Raw genomic sequence first — 20,281 nt, forward strand, 5'->3', positions numbered from 1 at the left:
ATACTACAACGATGATAAAATCTACTTCTACTACTACTACTACTACTACTACTACTACTATTACTACTACTACTACTATTACTATTACAACTAGAAAGAAGAGCAAGATAGAGAGCACTGGCCTATAATGAAGAAATCAGATAGGAGTGTGTGTGTTTGTGCGTTTGTGTGTGTGTGTTTTTCTATGTATCTCCTAAACCCAAGTTCGCCTACGACTGTCTATGCCTCATGCTATGCCTTTCGTGTGTACTTGTGTGTGTGTCTGTGTGTGTGTGTATGTGTTTCTGTGTCTCTCCTATGCCCGAAGTTCGCTAGTGAGTGTCTGTGTGTCTGTTTGTGTGTGTTATTATGTACCTACTGTGCTCCAAGTGTGTCTGTGTCCGTGTGTGCGCGTGTGTGCGTCTGTGTTTGTGTATGTGTTTCTGTGTGTCTTCTATGCCCGAAGTTCGCCTATGAGTGTTTGTGCGTGTGTGTGTGTGTTATTATGTACCTACTATGTTCCAAGCGTGTATGTGTCTGTGTTTCTATGTACCTGCTATGATCCAAGTGTGTCTCTGTGTGTATGTGTGTTTCTATGTCTCCATGTCCCAAGTTCTCCCATGAGTGTCTGTCTCTCACGCCGCGCCTTCATCTGTCTTTCAGCCGAGCCATAAAGACCAACCCCGATGTGCTGCCAACGACGCCGCTCACACAGCTGCTCTGGGACGACTTCTGGGGGACGCCACTCACCCACAGCGGCTCCCACAAGTCCTACCGGCCCCTCACTGTCCTCTCCTTCAGGTGGGTAGTCCTTCGTTAAACTGGTCATCTATTCATCTATCCCTTCATTCCTTACATTTACTAATTCTATTCTCTTCCCTCTATTGCCTTGTTTTCTTCCTTTCTTTCTTTCTTTTTCCGTATTTCTAAGTTCAAGTGGGTTTTCTTCGTTAAACTGTTCGTCTATTATTCCTTTTTTTTCCTTTATGCATTTCTTGTGTCTTCTAATTCTTTTTCTCTCTCCTTCATTGCTATTTATTTTTCCTTTCTTTCTATCTTTTCCGTATTCGTAAGTCTCGTTTTCATTTATCTTTCCACTTACTTCTCTCAACGTCTAAGAATTCTCATTTTTCTTTGTTTTGTCTATATCAGTTTTCTGTTATTCCCCTTTCGTTCAGCTACTCGTGGACTCAACGTTCCTTCTCTACCTCACTCACTCGTTCAATCCCACTCACTCCTGCAGTCTCCTTATGTTCTTATTTCATCTACTTCCTCCACCACCGACTCGACATTGCTCCCTCCCTCACTCCCCTCCTCCATCCCCTTCAGACTCTACTGTCATTCATTTTCCTTTCTTTTTTGCCATATTCGTAAGTCTCGTTATCATTTAAATCTTCACTTTCTTCTCTCTATGTCTGGTTATTCGTATATTTTTCTTTACCCAGCCTATCTAAGTTTCCCTTTCTTCCCTCTTCGCTAACTTACTCCTCATTTTCTCTCTCTCACGACCCATTTTTCATAACTCAATCACTCACTCACTCACTCGCTTTTCCCTCCCTTTTATCCTGCAGATTCAACATTCCTCCCTCAGTCACTCCCCTCCTCCCTCCCTTTCAGACTCAACTTCAATGCCATTTTTTCCTTCCTTTCTTTCTTTTCCGTATTCGTAAGCGTCATTTTCTTAACTCACTCATTCACTGGCCATTCCAACTCTCCCCCTCCCCTCACTCAGTCAACTCTTCTCACTCTCTCACACACAGACTCAACTCTCCTCTCATGAACTCAACTCTATCCATCGCAGACTCAACATTCCTCCCTCACTCACGCGGCTTTCTCTCCCTCCCTTTCAGACTCAACTACATGGTGTCGGAGTTCCAGCCACGGTCCTATCACGTGACGAATGTGGCGCTGCATGTGGCGGCAACGGGCCTCTTCGCCGTGTTCGCCCGCACCCTGACGCCGCACGCCCGCCTGGCCCGCACGGCAGCGCCCCTTCTCTTCGCCGCCCACCCCATCCACACTGAGGCCGTCGCAGGGGTGGTGGGCCGCGCGGACGTGGGCGCCGCGATATTCTTCCTCGGGGCGCTGCTCTCTTACATGCGCTACTGTGGGTGCGGGCGGGGAAATGGCCTCTCGATGGGTGCGATGACTGGGGGCAAGGTGGGGCGGCGGGCGTGGCTTGGGGCGGCGCTTGTGTCGGCCACGCTCTCCATGCTGACGAAGGAGCATGGCATCACCGCCCTCGCCGTCTGCGCCGCCTACCACCTCTTCGTGTACGCCAAGCTTCGGCCCCGCGAGGTCTTCTCCGTCCTAACCGAGGTGAGTACCGTCCCTTCCTCTCCCTTCTCTCTCTTCTCCATTTCTTCTACATCTCCTCTTTCCCATTTCTCCCTCCATCTCTCTCATGCTTATCTCGACTCTGTTCCACCCATGACCTCCTCCCTGCCCTTCGTCTTTATCTCTCCACCACCTCCTCCCTCTCCTCCTCCTCCTCCTCCTCATGATTATCTTGTCTCCTCCAGAAAGCTTCCCTCCCTCCCTCCATCCCTCTCTCCGCCCTCGTTACTTTCTCCATCTGTCCTTCATATGTGTTTGTTTACTACAGTTGTTTCTGATATATGTGTTTAGTTCTTTGTGGATTTATATTGTTAGCAAAATGTAAGATACTAAAACATAAGCTATTTCTTAGGAGCTCCGCCATAGCTTTAGTGTCCATTTCTGTTATTATAGGAACTACGCAAACGTTATTAAGCACGGACAAGAATTATAGACAAAGAGAACGAAGGAAAAGCATTCATCATATAACCCGAAATTTGACTTCTGTAAGATCGAAAGGCTGAAAAAGATCTTGCCAGACTCCGCGTCCTCCTCGGTGACAGAAATCTAATGTACTTTCGATCCATTAACTTTTTTTTTCCTACTTTCCTATTCCTTTTCACTCCATTAGTCATCCTCTTCCTCTAACACCCTCTTCCTCTAACACCCTCTTCCTCTAACACCCTCTTCCTCTAACACCCTCTTCCACTTACTTTCCTCATCCTCGTCACGCCATCAACCACCCTCTTCCCCTCCGCTTCATCTCCCTCCACAACCTCCATTTCTCCATACCACTAACTACCTTCTTTCACCTACTTCTCACCTGGTCCTTAATCTCTCATGTCCCTCACCTGTCCCTACTCTAGACCATCAATAAACACGTAACTTCATATCCTCCCACAAGCTCCATTTCTTCATACCGTTAACTACCTTCTCTCACCTACTTCTCACCTGGGCTTTAATCTCTTCTTCCCTCACCTGTCCCATTCCCGATAGACAGGTAGGCAGCCCCGCGGAGGTGTCCCTTATCACCTGCCCCGTCCAGGTAAACAGTGGCCGCCCTTGAAAGCTATGCATGTATATCTCGGTGAAGTCAGGCCGTCGAGGGTTGGCTACTGTTTGGCTCTTGCGGTGTTTGATATGTTTGTTTACCTGGATTGCTGTTGCTATTATCGCTCCTATTAATATAAGAAGCGGGGTAGGTAGAGAGGGAGGAGTGGGTTGACTACTGTTCGGCTAATGAGGTTTTTGATAGATTTTGTTTCCCTGGATTGCTGTTGTTATTACTGTTACCATTATCATAAGAGGCGAAGGAGGTAGAGAGGGAGGTTTGCGGAGACTATAAGACACCTGTTCAGAAGCCCCTAAACACCTGAGACGCTGAGAAGGTGAAGAAATGGAAGTATAAGCGATGATCGAGATGGAAAAAGAGGACGAGAGAATACAGAAGCTTATAGAAATAGAGGAACAGGAGGGGAATGCTCTTGTTATTGTCACTATTATTAGAGAGGAAACAGATTCAAAGGGAAGAGTGATGGAAGGAAAATCATAAAGGGACAGAAGATGATGCGATGTAAATATCAACAAGAACACGTCACAAGCTTAGTCTGTATTTCTCGCTCCTAAATTCACTCCAGCGGTCGGATTTTTTTTATAGTATGTCCTTAATTATTTTTCCTGCACTCGGCAAACAGGAGAGAAAAGACGTTAGTAGGTAGGCAGCCGAGACTAATTAGCAAGTGTGATGGAAGATTACCTAGGAGGGAGAGAGAGAGAGAGAGAGAGAGAGAGAGAGAGAGAGAGAGAGAGAGAGAGAGAGAGAGAGAGAGAGAGAATGATACACCTGGTTTCTCTCTTTTTTCTTCCTCATTCTTTGCCTCCTCTCGTCTTTCCTCCCTTCTTCCCGCCTCTCCCTTCCTCCCTTCCCCTGTTTACCCTTCCTTCTTCCTTCTCCCTCCTTTCCTCTTTCCCTCCTCCGTTTATCCTTATTTATTCTTTTCCTTCCTACCTTTTTCTTCTGGTCACCCTTCCTTCTTCCTTCCTTTCCCTCCTTCATCATTTTTTATTTTCCCTTCCCTGTTATTCCTATCTTCCTAATCCACTCTTCTTTCTTCCCTTCCTTTCTTTATCACCTTTTTCCTAACCCTTTTTCCTTCCCTTCCTTCCTTCATCATCCTTTTCTTTCCTCTTTTCCTCACCGTTCTCATTCCTTCCCTGCCGTCAATATCTCTGTAATTCCTCCCTTCCTCACCCTTCCACCCTCACATCCTCCCTTCTTCCTCCTAATCGGCCCTCACTCCCTACCGTCTCCCTGTAATTCCTCTCCCTGCTAACCCACCCACCTTCGATCCTCCCCTCCTCCTGGTCGGCCCTCACTCCCTGCCGCCTCCCTGTAATTCCTCTCCCTGCTAACCCATCCACCCTCAATCCTCCCCTCCTCCTGATCGGCTCTCACTCCCTACCGTCTCCATGTAATTCCTCTCCCTGCTAACCCACCCACCTTCAATCCTCCCCTTCTCCTGGTCGGCTCTGCAGCTCCCTCCTCCTGATCAGGTCGGTGCACGCCTGCCTGAATGTCTTCCCCCGCAGGTGTAATGACAGTATAAACAAAAGTGACGGACGTTTGCATGACCGGACTACTGGAATAATTTCTTTTCCTTGGGCGCCGCTGAGTGCTGGATCAAGAGCAGCGAGAGAGAAAGATAGATAGGGATAGATACAGAGATACAGAGAGAGAGAGAGAGAGAGAGAGAGAGAGAGAGAGAGAGAGAGAGAGAGAGAGAGAGAGAGAGAAAAGAGGAGTGAAGACAAGCGAAGATACAGTGCAGAGGAGAACATGTATCATTTTATATACTTAATGAACTTCAGGGAGAGAGAGAGAGAGAGAAAGAGGGATAGATAGTGATACATAGATGATAGTTATTCCTCTTCCACGCCGTTTTACCTTCCTTCCTTCCCTTCCTTTATCACCCTTTTTCTTTCCCTTCCTCTATTATTCCTCCCTTCCTTCTTTCTTCCCTTCATTTCTTCATCTTCTTCCTTGACTCTTCCCTGTTATTCCTCCTCCACGCCGTTTTTCCTTCCTTCCCTATCTTCCTTTATCACCCTTTTTCTTTCCCTTTCTCTATTATTCCTCCCTTCCTTCTTCCTTCCCTTCATTTCTTCATCTTTTTCATTGCCTATTCTCTGTTATGCCTCTTCCACGACGTTTCTTCTTCCTTCCCTATCTTCCTTAATCACCTTCTTTCTTTCCCTTTCTCTATTATTCCTCCCTTCCTTCTTCCTTCCCTTCCTTTCTCCATATATTTCCTCGTTATTTCTCATTCTCAAAAGCCCCGAAAAACCTTCTGGTGTTCCGCAAGGCCGCAAACACTTCTCCATTCGTCAAAGAGAATCCGCAACCTCTTGGCAACAGAACAAATCTTTCAAAATGACGCACACACACACACACACACACACACACACACACACACACACACACACACACACACACACACACACCACAGTCAGCCCGTAATTGGTGTCATAAACGGAGAGTGGGGTTAAAAAAAAAAAAAGGTCCTCTGCAGATGGTGTTGCCAGAAGAGGATAATCGAGGCGCTCAACCACGCGTCACCGAGACTCTTCATTACAGACCCAACACCAATCCCGCGACGGCCCGACACTCCCGCCAGGACACGAGGCCCGACCGTACGCGACCAGCCCGACCAAACGCCCCGCCGCACCGAGCCGCCGTCCCCTCCACACACACACACACACACACACTAACCCCCCTCCCCCCCACACACACACATACTCTACCCTTCGATTTAGCAGCGCCAGAAGGTCAAAGGCAGCGCTGCAGTGACTCCTCTAGCAGCTCTGTGGGGTTACTGAGTGCGGCTGCTCAAAGACTAAGGTTTTATATGGCCGTGGACTGCAGCAAAACAGCAGATGCTCCCCGCAAGTCAATTATGCAGCCGCCCGGGACAGCTCCACGCCCGAAGGAGGCATAAAACCCTTCCAGGAGGCGGTGGAAAGAAGGAAGCGCCGCGTCTCCTCTTCGTCCATGCATCCACAGCCGCCACCGCCACGGCCCGCGGGGTGAGGTGGCGAGTCCCCATTATTATTCAGAATATATTCACCTCCGTCTAATACCCAGGACTCGTTTGCCGATAGTCTGCTTAACGACAGGGAAAAGAATCCCAACCAGAATTATACAAAAAAGGCGGGAATATAGAAAGTTCAGTGAGGCGACACGAACACTGGGAGCACGCGGCGGTGGTGATGGTGTGTGTGTTTGTGTGTGTGTGTGAGTGTGTGTGAGTGTGTGAGAGCGAGAGCGAGAGCAAGAGCAAGAGCGAGAGCGAGAGCGAGAGCGAGAGAGAGAGAGAGAGAGAGAGAGAGAGAGAGAGAGAGAGAGAGAGAGAGAAATTCATGGTCACATTACTTTACGACTTACAAAACCATCCGAATAACACTACTACTACTACTACTACTACTACTACTACTACTACTACTACAACTATGGCTGCCGCAGTGCTCGGTCATTCTCCTCCTCCTCCTCCTCCTCCTCCTCCTCCTCCTCACTGTCATTTCTGTTATCATCATTATCATCATTTACTGCTTCTTGGGACTCACTTTTAGCGCTGCAATATATTTCTTCTTCCCTCTCGTAACACTCGCTATAACGAAGAACATAGGCAGACCAATTCTTCTCCTCCCTCTCTCTTTCTTTCCTTATCAATTACTTTATGGTGTTAACGTGCATCTAAGCGCGACTCCTATTCTTTTAGTTTTCATCAAGTTCCACCATTAGTGTACGCAGCTTTTCCTTCCCTTTTCCTTCTTAAAGTGATCGGTTATTAGTGGCACTGGGTCTCTCTTTCTTTCTCTGTGTCTCCTTCTTGAACGATTATTAGTGGCACTCCCGCTCTTCTTCTCTCGCTCAGTCTCCTTCTTGAACGATTATTAGTGGCACTCTCGCTCTCTTTCTTTCTCTGTGTCTCCTTCTTGAACGATTATTAGTGGCACTCTCGCTCTCTTTCTTTCTCTCTGTCTCCTTCTTGAACGATTATTAGTGGCACTGTCGATCTCTTTCTCTCTGTCTCCTTCTTGAACGATTATTAGTGGCACTCTCGCTCTCTTTCTTTCTCTGTGTCTCCTTCTTGAACGATTATTAGTGGCACTCTCGCTCTCTTTCTTTCTCTGTGTCTCCTTCTTGAACGATTATTAGTGGCACTCTCGCTCTCTTTCTTTCTCTCTGTCTCCTTCTTGAACGATTATTAGTGGCACTCTCGCTCTCTTTCTTTCTCTGAGTCTCCTTCTTGAACGATTCTTAGTGGCAACGTCGATACAAATAGTGGAAAGGAAAGAACGACGTAGAACTATAAGAAACATCAACTCCTCCACTTCAAGAACGCAGAAGCTCCCATCCTTTCCTGTTTCCTCTATTTTCCTATTAATTTTCCATCTCTTTTCATTCATCCTTTCCTTTCCTTTCACTTTCATATTCCTTTTCCTTCTCCTTTCATTCATCCTCCCTTTTTCCTTGCATTTTCCTACTTATTTTCCTTTCCCTTCCATGCAGCCAAAGTTAGGATACCGTGGGGCTCAGAGTAGGATGCAGGAATTCGGTTCGCGGTCACTACGTCAGGAAGGAAGGTGTTAGACAAAAGGAGAACAAGAAGACGAAGAAGAAAAAGACCGAAAGCAAGAATCAAAACAAAAAAGAACAATATTTAATTAACAGGAGGAATGCAACAGATAATGATCAGTAGGAAGAGGAGATGAAGGAGGAGGAGGAACAGAAGGAGGAGTTGAGAAGAGGAGAAGGTGTTAGACAAAAGGAGAACAAGAAAACGAAGAACAAAAAGACCAAAAGCAAGAATCAGAACAAAAAAGAACAAGATTTAGTTAGCAAGAGAAATGTCATAGATAATAAAAAGGAAGAGGAGTTGAAGAATGTGGAGGAGGAAGAGGAGAAGGAGGAATTGAGAAGAGGAGAAGGTGTTAGACAAAAAAAACACGAACAAGAAAAATAAAAGAACGTAATCAAGAATCAAAACAAAAAAATAGAACAAGGTTTAGTTTACAAGAGAAATGCAATAGATAGATGATAAGAAGGAAGAGGAGTTGAAGAATGAGGAGGAGGAGGAGGAAGAGGAGGAGTCGGAGTCGGGAAGAGGAGGAGGAGGAGGAGGAGGAGAGGTATACAGGGCTGGAAGTCAGTTCGGTGAAGCGAAAGACAAGCTCTGGTGGGAAAGGGAGAGGCGAAGGGAAGGAGGAGAGAGGAGGAGGAGGAGGAGGAGGAGGAGGAGGAGGAGAAGAGGGGGGAAAGGACGAAAGGTGGAAGGAAGATGGTGAGAGTGGGATGGAAGGAGAGATGAAAGGTCAAAAGGTGAAAGAGAGAGGGAAGAGGAGAAGGAGGAGGAGGAGGAGGAGAAAGAAGAGACGGACGGGAAGGAAGAGGAATGGAGATGCGTGTTACGGAAAGAGGAACAGAGGTAAGAAGATCAAAGAAGAAGAAACTAAGAAAGGGAGACTGAAGGAAAGAGGGAGAAGGCAAATGATAAGAAGTGGGATTAAAAAGAGACGAAGAAAAAGGAAACAACGTAGGAAGAATGACCAACAAAGACCATAGAGGTAAAGTTAAAGGCACACACTATTTCTACGCGTGGCCTCCGTGCTCATCCCCGCTGCATTGGAACATAGACATAGGAAAGGAGCAGAAAGGAAAAAGCGAAATACAGGAAAAGAAGAGGAGTAAAGGGTTAGGTAGGGAAATGAAGGGAAGATGGAGGAAGAAGGGAAATGAAGGAAAAAAGATGGAGTAAATGGGAAAGGGTGGAGTGTACAGGGTGACGATGGGGAAGGGAAGGGAAGGGAAGGAAAGGGAAGGGAAGGGAAGGGAAGGGAAAGGAAGGGAAGGGGAAGGAAGAGAAGGGTAAAGTAGGGTAGTGATGGGAATGAAATGGAAGGGAATGGAAGGGAAGGGAACGGAAGGGAAGGGAAGAAAAGGGAAGGGAAGGGAAGGAAAGAAAAGGAAACGAAAGGAAAGGAAAAGAAAGGGAAAGTCAGGGAAGGGAAGGGAAGGGAAACGAAGGGAAGGGAAGGGAAGGGAAACGAAGAGAAGGGAAGGGAAACGAAGGGAAAGGAAGGGAAGGGAAACGAAGGATGCACTGCCGAGTCAGTCAGTAAAAGAGGCGATGATGATGGTGGTGGTGGTGGTGGTGGAGACGGGCGGGCCGGGTGGGTGATGATGGGTGGAGTGAGCGGGACAGCGGGTGGAGTTAGTGTGCAGAATGAGTGGGTGTGGAGAGAAAGGGTGGAGTAACTGGGTGGCGGGCGTCACTCTGAAATGCAGCGCAGGTGAACTTAAAATGAAGGAGGGCACGTGGGGAGAGGGGGGCGGGGGGCGGGGGGGAGGGGGGAGGGGGGGCAGGAGGGGGAGGAGGGGGCAAGGAAAAAGAGGAAGGAAGAAGGAAGCGGCCTTATGAAACACGTTAAATTAATTAGGCTTCTTGCGAGAGAGAGAGAGAGAGAGAGAGAGAGAGAGAGAGAGAGAGAGAGAGAGAGAGAGAGAGAGAGAGAGAGAGAGAGAGAGAGAGAGAGAGAGAAACGGACGTACCTACCTACAGACAAAGAGAGAGAGAGAGACAGAGAGTTACGCAGCTGAAGCAAAAACAAACAAAAACACAAATAGTAGTAAAAACAAAAAACAAACAAAAAAAGAACACCATGTAAAGTAAAGGCGAGAATGCAAGTTACTGAGAGCACTAAAACGCGTCCCCTTGTATAGTGTGTGTGTGTGTGTGTGTGTGTGTGTGTGTGTGTGTGTGTGTGTGTAAGTGCGTGTTGGGAGGAGGAAGAGGGCGTGTTCGGGAGGTCTTGGTGACTCTGGCTTCAGGCTATGCGTCGGGGATCGGGTGAAGACGAGGCGAAACAAGAGCGGACAGCGAGAGGGAAGGGAGGTGAATGAGACAGCGAGCGAGGGTGAAGAGCCGACCACGGGGACTCGAACCGGGGTACACGAGTAGGTAGAGTCTAACACGTAACCAGGACAGAGAGGCATTGAGGTTGAGAATTGAAGAGCGAGGAAATGAAAGCTAATAAGAGTATACAGGAAGGAGGAGAAAGAAATACAGGTAGAAAGAAAGGGAAAGGATTGAAGGATGAAAAAATAAAGCGAAAAAAAGAAAGAAAATAATAGGTCTACAGGAAGAAAGAGAAAGAAAAGCTTGTAGAAAGAAAGGGAGACAGGTAGGTCGAGGATTAAAGGATGAAAGAATAATGAGTAAAAAAGAAAGAGAAAAAGAGAAAACGAAAAAAAAAGGTCTACAGGAAGAAAAGAAAAGTAAGGAAAGTAAAGGGAAAGGAGACAGGTAGGTCGAAGATTAAAGAATGAAAAAAAAAAAGCGTAGAAAAGAAAGCAAAACTAAAGAGGTATACAGGATGAAGAAGGGAAGCAGGTTAAGAAGAAAGGGAAAGGAGACAGGTGGGTAGATAGGGAGGGAGGCAGGGAGGGAGGAAAGGGAGGGAAGGTGTGGGTAGATGGGGAGAAGGGAGAGAGAATAGAAAGAGGCAGGAAAGAAGGGAGGGAAAGGGAGAAAATGTAAAAAGATAGAGAATGGAAAAAAGAGAGAAAATAAGAAGAAGGAAAGGATGGAAGGAAGAAGAGGAGGGGAAGGAGAATGGAGGAAGGAAGGGAGAGAAGGAGGAAAGGAAGGGGGAGGGAGGGAAAAAGGAAGGAAGAGGATGGAAAAAGGGAAGGAGAAAGGGAAGGAGGAAAGAATGGAGGTGGGGAAAGGAAGGAATACGAGAGAGGTAAGGAGGAGGGGAGGGATGGAGGGACGGAGGGAGGGATGGAGGGGCTGGAGGTAACTGGAGGAAACATCATACGCGGACGGAGCACCTTTGTGGGCTAATGAGGCAAGACAACAGTAGAGGGAGAGAAGGGAGGGAGGAAGGAAGGGAGGGAGGAAAGGAAAGGGGGGAGAGAAAGGGGTAGGGGGGAGTCCGGTCAGTGTGTGTGTGTGTGTGTGTGTGTGTGTGTGTGTGTGTGTGTGTGTGTGTGTGTGTGTGTATGTGTGTGCGTGTACACCATGCGTGTGCGCCTAAAATGATATGAGGTGTTAATTGCCGAGTTAGCGCCGGGGCGTGAGGGCTGAAGGGTAGGGGTGGAGGGAGGGAGCGGGGCGGGGCGGGGCGGGGTTAGGGTACGGGGCCTGAGACTGTATACGAGACGGGGCAACCAAAGAAACGGGGCAGGAGGGCGGGGCGGGGTTTGGGTACAGGGCTTGGGATTGTATACGAGACGGGGCACGCAAGGAACGGGGCAGAACGGAACGGGGCTTGGCAATAGGATGGAGGGGGATCTATTCAACGGGGCAAAGTTTAGCGGGTGTGAGCGAGGCGGGGCGGGGCGGGGCGGGGCACGGGGCAAAACGGGGCATGGATTGGTAATGGTGACGAGAAGGTATCTGTTCAACGGGGCAAAGTTTAGCGGGGCGGGTTCAGGGGGGACGGAGTGGGGCAGAACGGGGCACGGGACAGAACGGGATAGGAAGGAGAGGAGATCAATTCAACGGGGCAAAGTTTAGCGGGGCGGGTTCCGGCGGGGCGGGGCAGGGCGGGGCGTGGATAGGTAGTCCCCCCCCTGGTAAATTTACAGACTCATTATCTGTCATGTTGCCCCGGCAGCGAGACACCCCGGCTCCCGCGGCCTCCTTGTGTTTTATTGCTACCCACACAGCCGCCCCGACCTCCCGCGCCTCCTCCTCCTCCTCTTCTTCCTCCTTCTTGGCTTTCTCTTCCTCTTCCTTCTTTTTCTTCTTCTCATTCTCTTCATCTTCCTACCACTTCTTCTCTTTCTCTTTCTTCTTTTTCTTCTTTTTTCTTCTCCATTTCCCTTCCTCTTCCTCCTTCTCCTCCTCCTTTTCCTCTTTCTTCGATTATATCTTCTTTTTCTTATCTTTCTCGTTCTTGCTTTTTCGTCTCCCTACTCTATTTTTTCCTCTTCTTCCTCCTCTTCTTCCTCTTCCTCTTCCTTCTTCTCCTCCTCCTCCAACATTAAAACCCTCACCACTACTAACTAACATTTTACTTCGTTCTTTTTCTCTTGACGGACGATTTTTAATTTGACTTTCGTTGGCCCTGTAGTACTATTTTGAGACTGGCTAGAGACGCTGCCACCATGTCTGTCTCGACCCCCCAACCCCTTCCAATCAACACCTCCTCCTCCTCCTCCTCCTCCTCCTCCTCCTCCTCCACTCTACTCTACCCAGCCAACCTGAACAAAATAATATCATCTAGGAGGTTGGTTTTTTAGTGCATGGCGGGTATTTTACAAGAGATTGGTTCCCCCGTTGACAAAAAAAAAAGGTTAATATGAATATCGTACAAAGATCAATACCAGCTTGCCTGCCTATGAGGGTGCAAGGCTTGGCTACTGTGTGCGTGTGTGTGTGTGTGTGTGTGTGTGTGTGTGTGTGTGTGTGTGTGTGTGTGTGTGTGTGTGTGTGTGTGTGTGTGTGTGTGTGTGTGTGTGTGTGTGTGTGTGTGTTATTTTTTTATCCTATTTTTTTATTTTCTTTATTTTCAAGTGTTTATGATTTTGCAATTAGTTTTCGTTTATGTATCTCAGTATTGATTTCTCCATAAGTTTCGGTTGCCTCATTCCCTTTTTTTTCTCTTATGAACTGCCCCAAAATCGTTAATAGCCCGTGTCCTTTTACTGTTCTTTCCTCTATATAAATACTCTCTGAAGTATACTCCCTCATCAATTAATTTATACATAAAATTCCACTAACTGTTCTTACGAGGCAACTTTAGCAAAATTTCGTTTAAGGAATATTACCGAATCTTTAACAAAGATTGCTTTTTTTTTAATCGTGTTCAGGAGCCAAGACACAGCCCCTGCTCGGCCCTGGCGCGGCTCACCGAAGTGCGATGAGCGGCGGGGAAAATAATTGCTTGTGATTGAGACGGAGCAGCACAGCACCTCGGCTGGCTTCCCAGTAAGCGTTCCCGTGCGTTTCCGCTGCGTGACTGTGGCCAATATTTCTGCCTCTTGATGTGATAAAAATTTCCACGCCTAGCCCGCCGCCCTCCCGCAGCGCGCCGCCCACGCACCGCACAGGGAAGGGAGATAAAGTATAGCGCCGCCGCTGGTGACTTCAATGAAACGTTAAGTAATAATCCAAAAATAAAAATTAAAAGACTACCTTTTTTGTGTGATGAATAAATAAATAAATAAATAAATAAATAAATAAATATACATATATATATATATATATATATATATATATATATATATATATATATATATATATATATATATATACACACACACACACATACATGTTATTGGTGCATCAATGTATTCGTTACACGGTGCTCCAGCAATCGGGTGACTTCAGCTTTTAAAATTCCCTTCCCCTCCCATACCTTCCTGGCCTCCTCGCTGGCCTGGCCTCCACACCGCCTTGGCCTCCACTCTGCTCCAGCCTCAGTACTGTTGTGGCCACCTGGCTGCCTCCCTCCGCCCCGGCCCTCCCCGCCAGTTAGGGATGGCAGGGATGATGCATGTCTTACAACGCTGAGCTGACGGCCGCCCCACCGCCCTCACACCCGCTCTCAAGAAAGTGCCTAATTATGAGATGCTTCGCCACCTTTCTCTCTTGTCGCTGAGGTGTAGCGCCGCCGCTCCCCGCTGGCCGCCGCCGGGCGCGCTGCTCCGCCACAGCCCTCACGCCGCCGCTCAACTTACCCGCCGCGATCTTTTTCTCTCTCTCTCGACCTCCGAGAACTGAAGCGAGCGGTCCAGCGATGGCCGAGGGCAAAAATTGAGCAGGAACAACGCACTGGGTGAAAGATTTAAGAGTTTTAGCGGCAGGTGGGGCGGCAGTGTGCGCTGATCCCGCTAGAGGTCGGAAGCTGTCAGGCGGGGGCAAGGGTTGTCACCGCTACACGTGGCGGCGGCGGGCGGAGGGCGGAGCCTTGGCCAGCACGCCTTACGCAGCGCGGCCAGGCCAGGTTACGTCATCGGCGATTCTGAAGGCCTTGCGCTCCTCCGGGTTTCATGGTCCCCCTGGGAGTCAGAGTCCCGTTAGTGCACCGCGTCCCCAAGGCTGGCGGGGCGCTGCGGCGCGAGGGGCGAGCGCCGGCGTTAACAAAGAGTTGATGCGTCAACACTTGGCTGGCAATGAGGCTTTGCAATAGCTGCCTCACACCGTGGTGTCAGGCAAGCCCCGCCCAGGTGGTCTTAATTGGAGGGCAAGTAACAAGAGTCGTTTCCCCATTGGCTGAGGGGCCGAGTGGGCGGAGCGACGGTAAGTTACTGCCTTAATTGGCCGGCTGAGTAATTACATTGCAACAGGGGCGGGGTTTGCAAAGTCGTTACTCACAGGCTTGTGGTTGAGGAGGCAATAAATAAAGGAGACCCAGACGGAGATTCGGGCCGGCCGTGGGGGAGGAGGGGGAGGCCGGGGCGCCGGCAAGCCATCCGTCACCCAGCTGTCAATCCGGCGGAGCGTCACCCGCCGCCCGTCACCCCACACCTCACACCTCTCCGTCAACTATTACTGTCTCTCTGTCGCCTGCTGCGTGCTAATTAACTGCTACCTCTTCTGTCCTGCTTACACCTTTCTTGACTCGCTGCGACCAGGATCGGCGAGTCTCTGAGCGATCAAAGCTGCTGTCACGGCCACTTCTCTTCCCTCCTCCTCCCCGCCTCTCCCTCCTCGCCTGAGCAATCCATCAAGGGCCTCATCCGTCTGCGCCCTCCCCGTCATCCACACGCCCTCCACTCCTCACCCCATTTCCCTCCCCCCTCGCCCCCGCCAGCCACTCTGCCAGTCATCCGTGTGATTACCTTCCCTCGCACCTGCACTCGGCATGCGATCGACGCTTCTGTCCACATGAATTCAAACGGCGGATCACGTCTCGTCGCTTTTATAGGAAGGCAATTTAACATGTTTTCCTCTCGCTCTCGCTCTTTTTCTCGCTCTTGCTCTTGTTCTCTCTCTCTCTCTCTCTCTCTCTCTCTCTCTCTCTCTCTCTCTCTCTCTCTCTCTCTCTCTCTCTCTCTCTCTCTCTCTCTCTCTCTCTCTCTCTCTCTCTCTCTCTCTCTCTCTCTCTCTCTCTCTCTCTCTCTAATACTGAACTATTCCTTTTTTTTTTTTGGGGGGGGGGGAGAGGAGAGGAATGGCTATATCCTCCAGTTCAATAAAACAAAAAATAAATGAAAGTAAGAACAAAAAATATAATCATCTTCCTTCTTTTAGTGTTTTTTTTTTTAACCATAAAACAAATTAATCTTGCGTTACAATTAAGACTAAACCGTCATTAGATATAGACAGATAGACAGATATAGATAGACAGATGGACTGATATATAAGAATAGTGATAGATACATACATAGATAGATAGAGACAGACAGACAGGCAGACAGACAGACTGGATAATGGGTTAGGGATGACGGGATGAGAAGGCAAGCATAAACGAGAAGGGTAAAGCAAGTAAAGGAGATAAAAAATGGAAGGGAGAAGAAGGGAAAGGAAGGAAAAGAAAGGAAAGGGAAGGGAAGGAAAGGGAAAGGAAAAGAATGAAGGGACAGTAAGGAAGGGAAAGGGAAGGGAAGGGAAGAGAGGGGAAAGGAAGAAAAGGGAAGGAAAGGGAAGGAAAGGAAAGGAAAAGAAGGGGAAAGGAAAAGAATGAAGGGAGGGTAAGGAAGGGAAAGGGAAGGGAAAGGGAAGAGAAGGGAAGAGAAGGGAAAGGAAGGGAAGGGAAGGAAGGGAAAGGGAAGAGAAGGGAAAGGGAAGAGAAGGGAAAGGAAGGCAAGAAAGAAGAAGAGAATGAAGAGGTGTCAAGGAAAGGGAGGTCAAGGAAAGGGAAGGGAATGAAGGGAAGGAAGCAAGGGAAGTGAGGGAGAAGGGAGAGTCGTTATAACATGCACGGCCTGCCTCCCTGCCATGGCCTGGGCGTGCGGCAAACACTCAACAGCTCCCGCCGAACGTTCAACAACTGCCTTTATTTATTCGCCCTGCGTATATTAAGTACATGTGACGGGTATTTATAGCGGGCGTGTGAGGGGCATGCGCGTATGCAGATTGGCCTGGTAATGACGGGATGGTGGGAGCGAAAATAGTGTGTGTGCTCTGTGGAACTGCTGGTGTGTGTGTGTGTGTGTGTGTGTGTGTGTGTGTGTGTGTGGATGGTAAACATACGCACACGTACAGGCGCGCACACACACACACACACACACACACACACACACACACACACTGATAAGCCTACATTTACTTTTAAGAATAATTTGTGAATCCTCGGCCGCGGAGGCACGGACATAAGTATCTCTGATCAGGCACACAGAGGCGAGCGGCGACCCGCGGCACCAGCCACTACACACGCACACATCACCATGAATAATTTTAAAGAAAGAAACCCACAAATGACCTTTGAAAAGCACATTTACATGAAAGAGCTCTCAGCGCCGAAGATTTGCACACCCACTCAGCTACCGAGGCATCCTGCGGCAGAGGGGAGAGAGACGCCGCCCCTCCAGCTGCCGCCTCCTCCTCCTCCTCCTCCTCCTCCTCCTCCCCCTCCTCCTTCGCTAGGGTAGAAAAGGCTCACTCCCTCGCGTATGCAGGTGTCCGCGGGGCATGGAGAGCGTCACTGCCCTGGCGAGGCTACTGTCGGCGGTGCAGTAGCGGGGGTGGGGGCGCCGGGCAGGCAGGACGGGCAGGTCGGCGAGCCTCCGCCTCATACATCACTCCGGCTAAATACCGAACGATAAATTCTATGTCGCGGTGCCGGTTGGTCTTGCTGATGACACGCCTCTGACGGGCCGCGCCGACTCAACCGCGGCGCTAAACACCGACTGCTGGCCGCTGATAAATGTGCCGGGGTGCTGCAGGGCCGGCCGCGTGCACCGCTTCCCTCCGCCCGCTGCTGCACCGGGTGAACTATGCAGAGCGGGGCGGTGCAGCTGCTGCATCACGGTGCGTGGGAGGAGGAGGAGGAAGAGGAGGAGGCCGAGGATGAGCTGTGGCTTTGCCGGCCGGGTACAGGGCGGACGGAGTGTGGGAAACGAGTTAAGGCGCCGTCAAAGAGGAATGATTAGTACCCTTGCAGTTTATATACGGTGCTTCTTATCTGTTACTGTTTCCTTATTTATTGTTATTACTCTTTTTTATGCACACTTGGGGCTCGTGTTTGAAATAGGAGGGAGGGATAATACCACAGGCGGGGCAGGGAGTGAGCGGCGCCGCGGGCTGGCGTGCCACGAGCCGGGCGAACAGCGGGGGGCAGCGGCTCAAAGCTGGGAGTGAAAAAACGTAAGGGCTTGGTAACGTAATTAAAAGTTCCTCTGAAATGATTTCGCCCGGCGCTGGAGTTTCCAAGTAACCTTACGGCGGCGATGACTAATGAAGGAGGCGGAGTGGCGGCGCCTCGTCGGAAGGAGGAGAAAGTGATCAGCGGAACGCAAGTTTTGACCAGCTTCCTGTTAACAACACACCGCAGTCCGGCCGCTCAGCGCAGGCTAGATGATGTAGGCTTAACATGAGAGCATCTTTGCCCCTGTCGATGTATGTGTGTCCTGATGATAGTAATTTGGTGTGATCCAATCATACTAACTCAGGACCTGGCGCTTCATTAGGGTATTTGAAGCTATTGCATAAGGTAATTGTGGGGTAACGGCAGTGTTTGAGGATAATTCGGCATGACCCTCCTTCCTAAGAAGGAGTAAAATGCTTATTGGCAGGAGCTCTTCAGCAGATTGTCCCGGCCGCTGTTTTAAGTCCTGTTTTTCTCTCCCGCAGCGGCGTCACCGCGGGGTGGCGGAGGGCCTGGCTGGCCTCGGGGTGGCGCTCCTCGTGCTCCTCTCCTTCCGCCTCGCCATAATGGGCTCGCAGCCACCGGAGTTCGCCCCAGCGGACAACCCGGCGGCGGACTGCGAGTCGTCGGGGGTCCGGGCGCTCACATTCTTCTTCCTGCCGGCCTTCAACGCGTGGCTGCTGCTGTGCCCCTACACCCTGTCCTTCGACTGGTCCATGGAGGCCATTCCGTTGGTGACGTCCCTGGCGGACCCCAGAAACTTGGCCTCCCTGGCCCTGTACGCCTGTCTGGGCCTCCTGGCGCTGGCCTCGCTGCTGGCCCTGCGGCGTCGACGCCCCGGGGACGATGTGGGCGGCGGAGAGGCGACCACCACCAGCGACGTGACCATCATGGCGCTCGCCTTCATCGTCCTTCCGTTCCTGCCCGCCACCAACCTCTTCTTCTACGTGGGCTTCGTCGTGGCGGAACGCATCCTCTACATCCCCTCCATGGGCGTCTGCCTGCTGGTGTCGTGGGGCGCCCACCTCCTCTACGCACGGGCGCGCACTGCACGGGCTCGCCGGCTGGTGCAGGCGGCGCTCGTGGTGCTCTTCGTCCTCTTCTCGGTGCGCACGTGGAACAGGAACCACGACTGGGCCACCGAGGAGAACCTCTACCGCTCAGGCATCGCCATTAACCCGCCCAAGGGTGAGTACGACAGCCTCCTGCCCCTACCCCCAGTGGGTGACACACACACACACACACACACACACATCCTCTCCTATTCCATTTCAGGTTCTTCTTTTCTCTCTCCTATTCGTTTCCCCACCATTCCTTCCCTCCCATTTCTACTTCTCACTTTTCCTCCTCCTCTTCTTCAGCCCTCCCCCTCCCCCTCCTCCATATTATAATTTACGTTCTTTTCTCTTTTTCCTCTTTTTCGTTTTATTCTCATTACTATTCTCCCATTTCTACATCTCCCTTTTCCTGCTTCAGTGCTCTTCCTCCCTCTACCGTTTATAATTCTCCTCCCTTTCCTTTCTTCTACTTCATCCTTTTCCTTCTCCTATATTTCTCCCTTTTTCCTTATATACCTCTCCTCCTTTCAGTCTATATTTTTCCTTCCTTTTCCTTCTTCTACTTTTCCCTTTTCCTCCTCCTATACCTCTTCTTTTTTCCTTATACACCTCTCCTCTATTTTCAGTCTATGTTTCTCCTTCCTTTTCCTTCTTCTACTTCTTCTCCCTTTTCCTCCTCCTATACCTCTCCTGTTTTCCTTATACACCTCTCCTCTATTTTCAGTCTATGTTTCTCCTTCCTTTTCCTTCTTCTACTTCTTCTCCCTTTTCCTCCTCCTATACCTCTCCTTTTTTCCTTATACACCTCTCCTCTATTTTCAGTCTATGTTTCTCCTTCCTTTTCCCTCTTCTACTTCTCCTCCTTTTTCCACCTCCTTCTTCCTCTTCTTCAGGCCCCGTTCGCCCCGCCGCTGAGGCCCAGGGGAGTAGGAGGGACATATAAGGAACAGATGGGTGTGACAGAGTAATTATTTCATTAGTGAGTTTGCATAAGGAGATTAAACCCAGGACGCCGACCTTTGCTAATTCTGTCCGCCTCCTCTTGATGAGACGCGCATATTTCCTAGTATTAAAGGGGAGTAAGGCAGGAAGGGAGGGAGAGAGAGAGAGAGAGAGGGAGAGAGAGTAAGGGAGTTGTGGTTGAGGCTGTGGTGGTGGTGGGTTGAGGATGGTGGAGTGTGGTTATTTCTCTCTTTCTTCCTCTTTTCTCTCTCACTGAAGGATGTTGGTTGAAGATGTGGTTGAGTAGGGGAGTTTTGTGGTGGTTTGGTGATGGTAGTTTGGTTGAGAATAGTGGTGTGGTTATAATACTCTTTCTCTCTCTCTCTCTTTCTATGTCTCTCGAACTGAAGGATATTGGTTGAAGATGTGGTTGAGTAAGGGAGTTTTGGTTGTAGTGGAGGTTGGTTGAGTATGGGGGAGATGTTATTATACTCTCCCTCTCGTCCTCTCATTCTCTCTCGAAGGATGTTGGTTGAAGATGTGGTTGAGTTAGGGAGTTTTGGTTGTAGTGGTTGTGGTGGTGGTTGGTTGAGAATGCTACTAGAGTGGTTATTACTCTCTCTCTCTCTCTCTCTCTCTCTCTCTCTCTCTCTCTCTCTCTCTCT

The 20,281-nt window shown here is 49.6% G+C and overlaps 1 protein-coding gene across 1 annotated transcript in view; it reads left to right on the plus strand.

Moving 5' to 3' along the window:
- Positions 1–620: 620 nt before the first annotated feature.
- LOC126997627 (protein O-mannosyl-transferase TMTC2-like) overlaps positions 621–20,281 on the plus strand; it is a 61,049-nt gene continuing 41,388 nt past the window's right edge. Inside the window, exons 1-3 of the mRNA XM_050858817.1 lie at positions 621–780; positions 1,830–2,298; positions 18,102–18,804. Of these exons, the coding sequence (XP_050714774.1) occupies positions 1,840–2,298; positions 18,102–18,804 (1,162 nt within the window). The 5' untranslated portion in view covers positions 621–780; positions 1,830–1,839. The remainder of the gene's footprint in view (positions 781–1,829; positions 2,299–18,101; positions 18,805–20,281) is intronic.

Source organism: Eriocheir sinensis, chromosome 12 (assembly GCF_024679095.1).
Source record: "Eriocheir sinensis breed Jianghai 21 chromosome 12, ASM2467909v1, whole genome shotgun sequence".
NCBI classification, from domain to species: Eukaryota; Metazoa; Arthropoda; class Malacostraca; order Decapoda; family Varunidae; genus Eriocheir; species Eriocheir sinensis.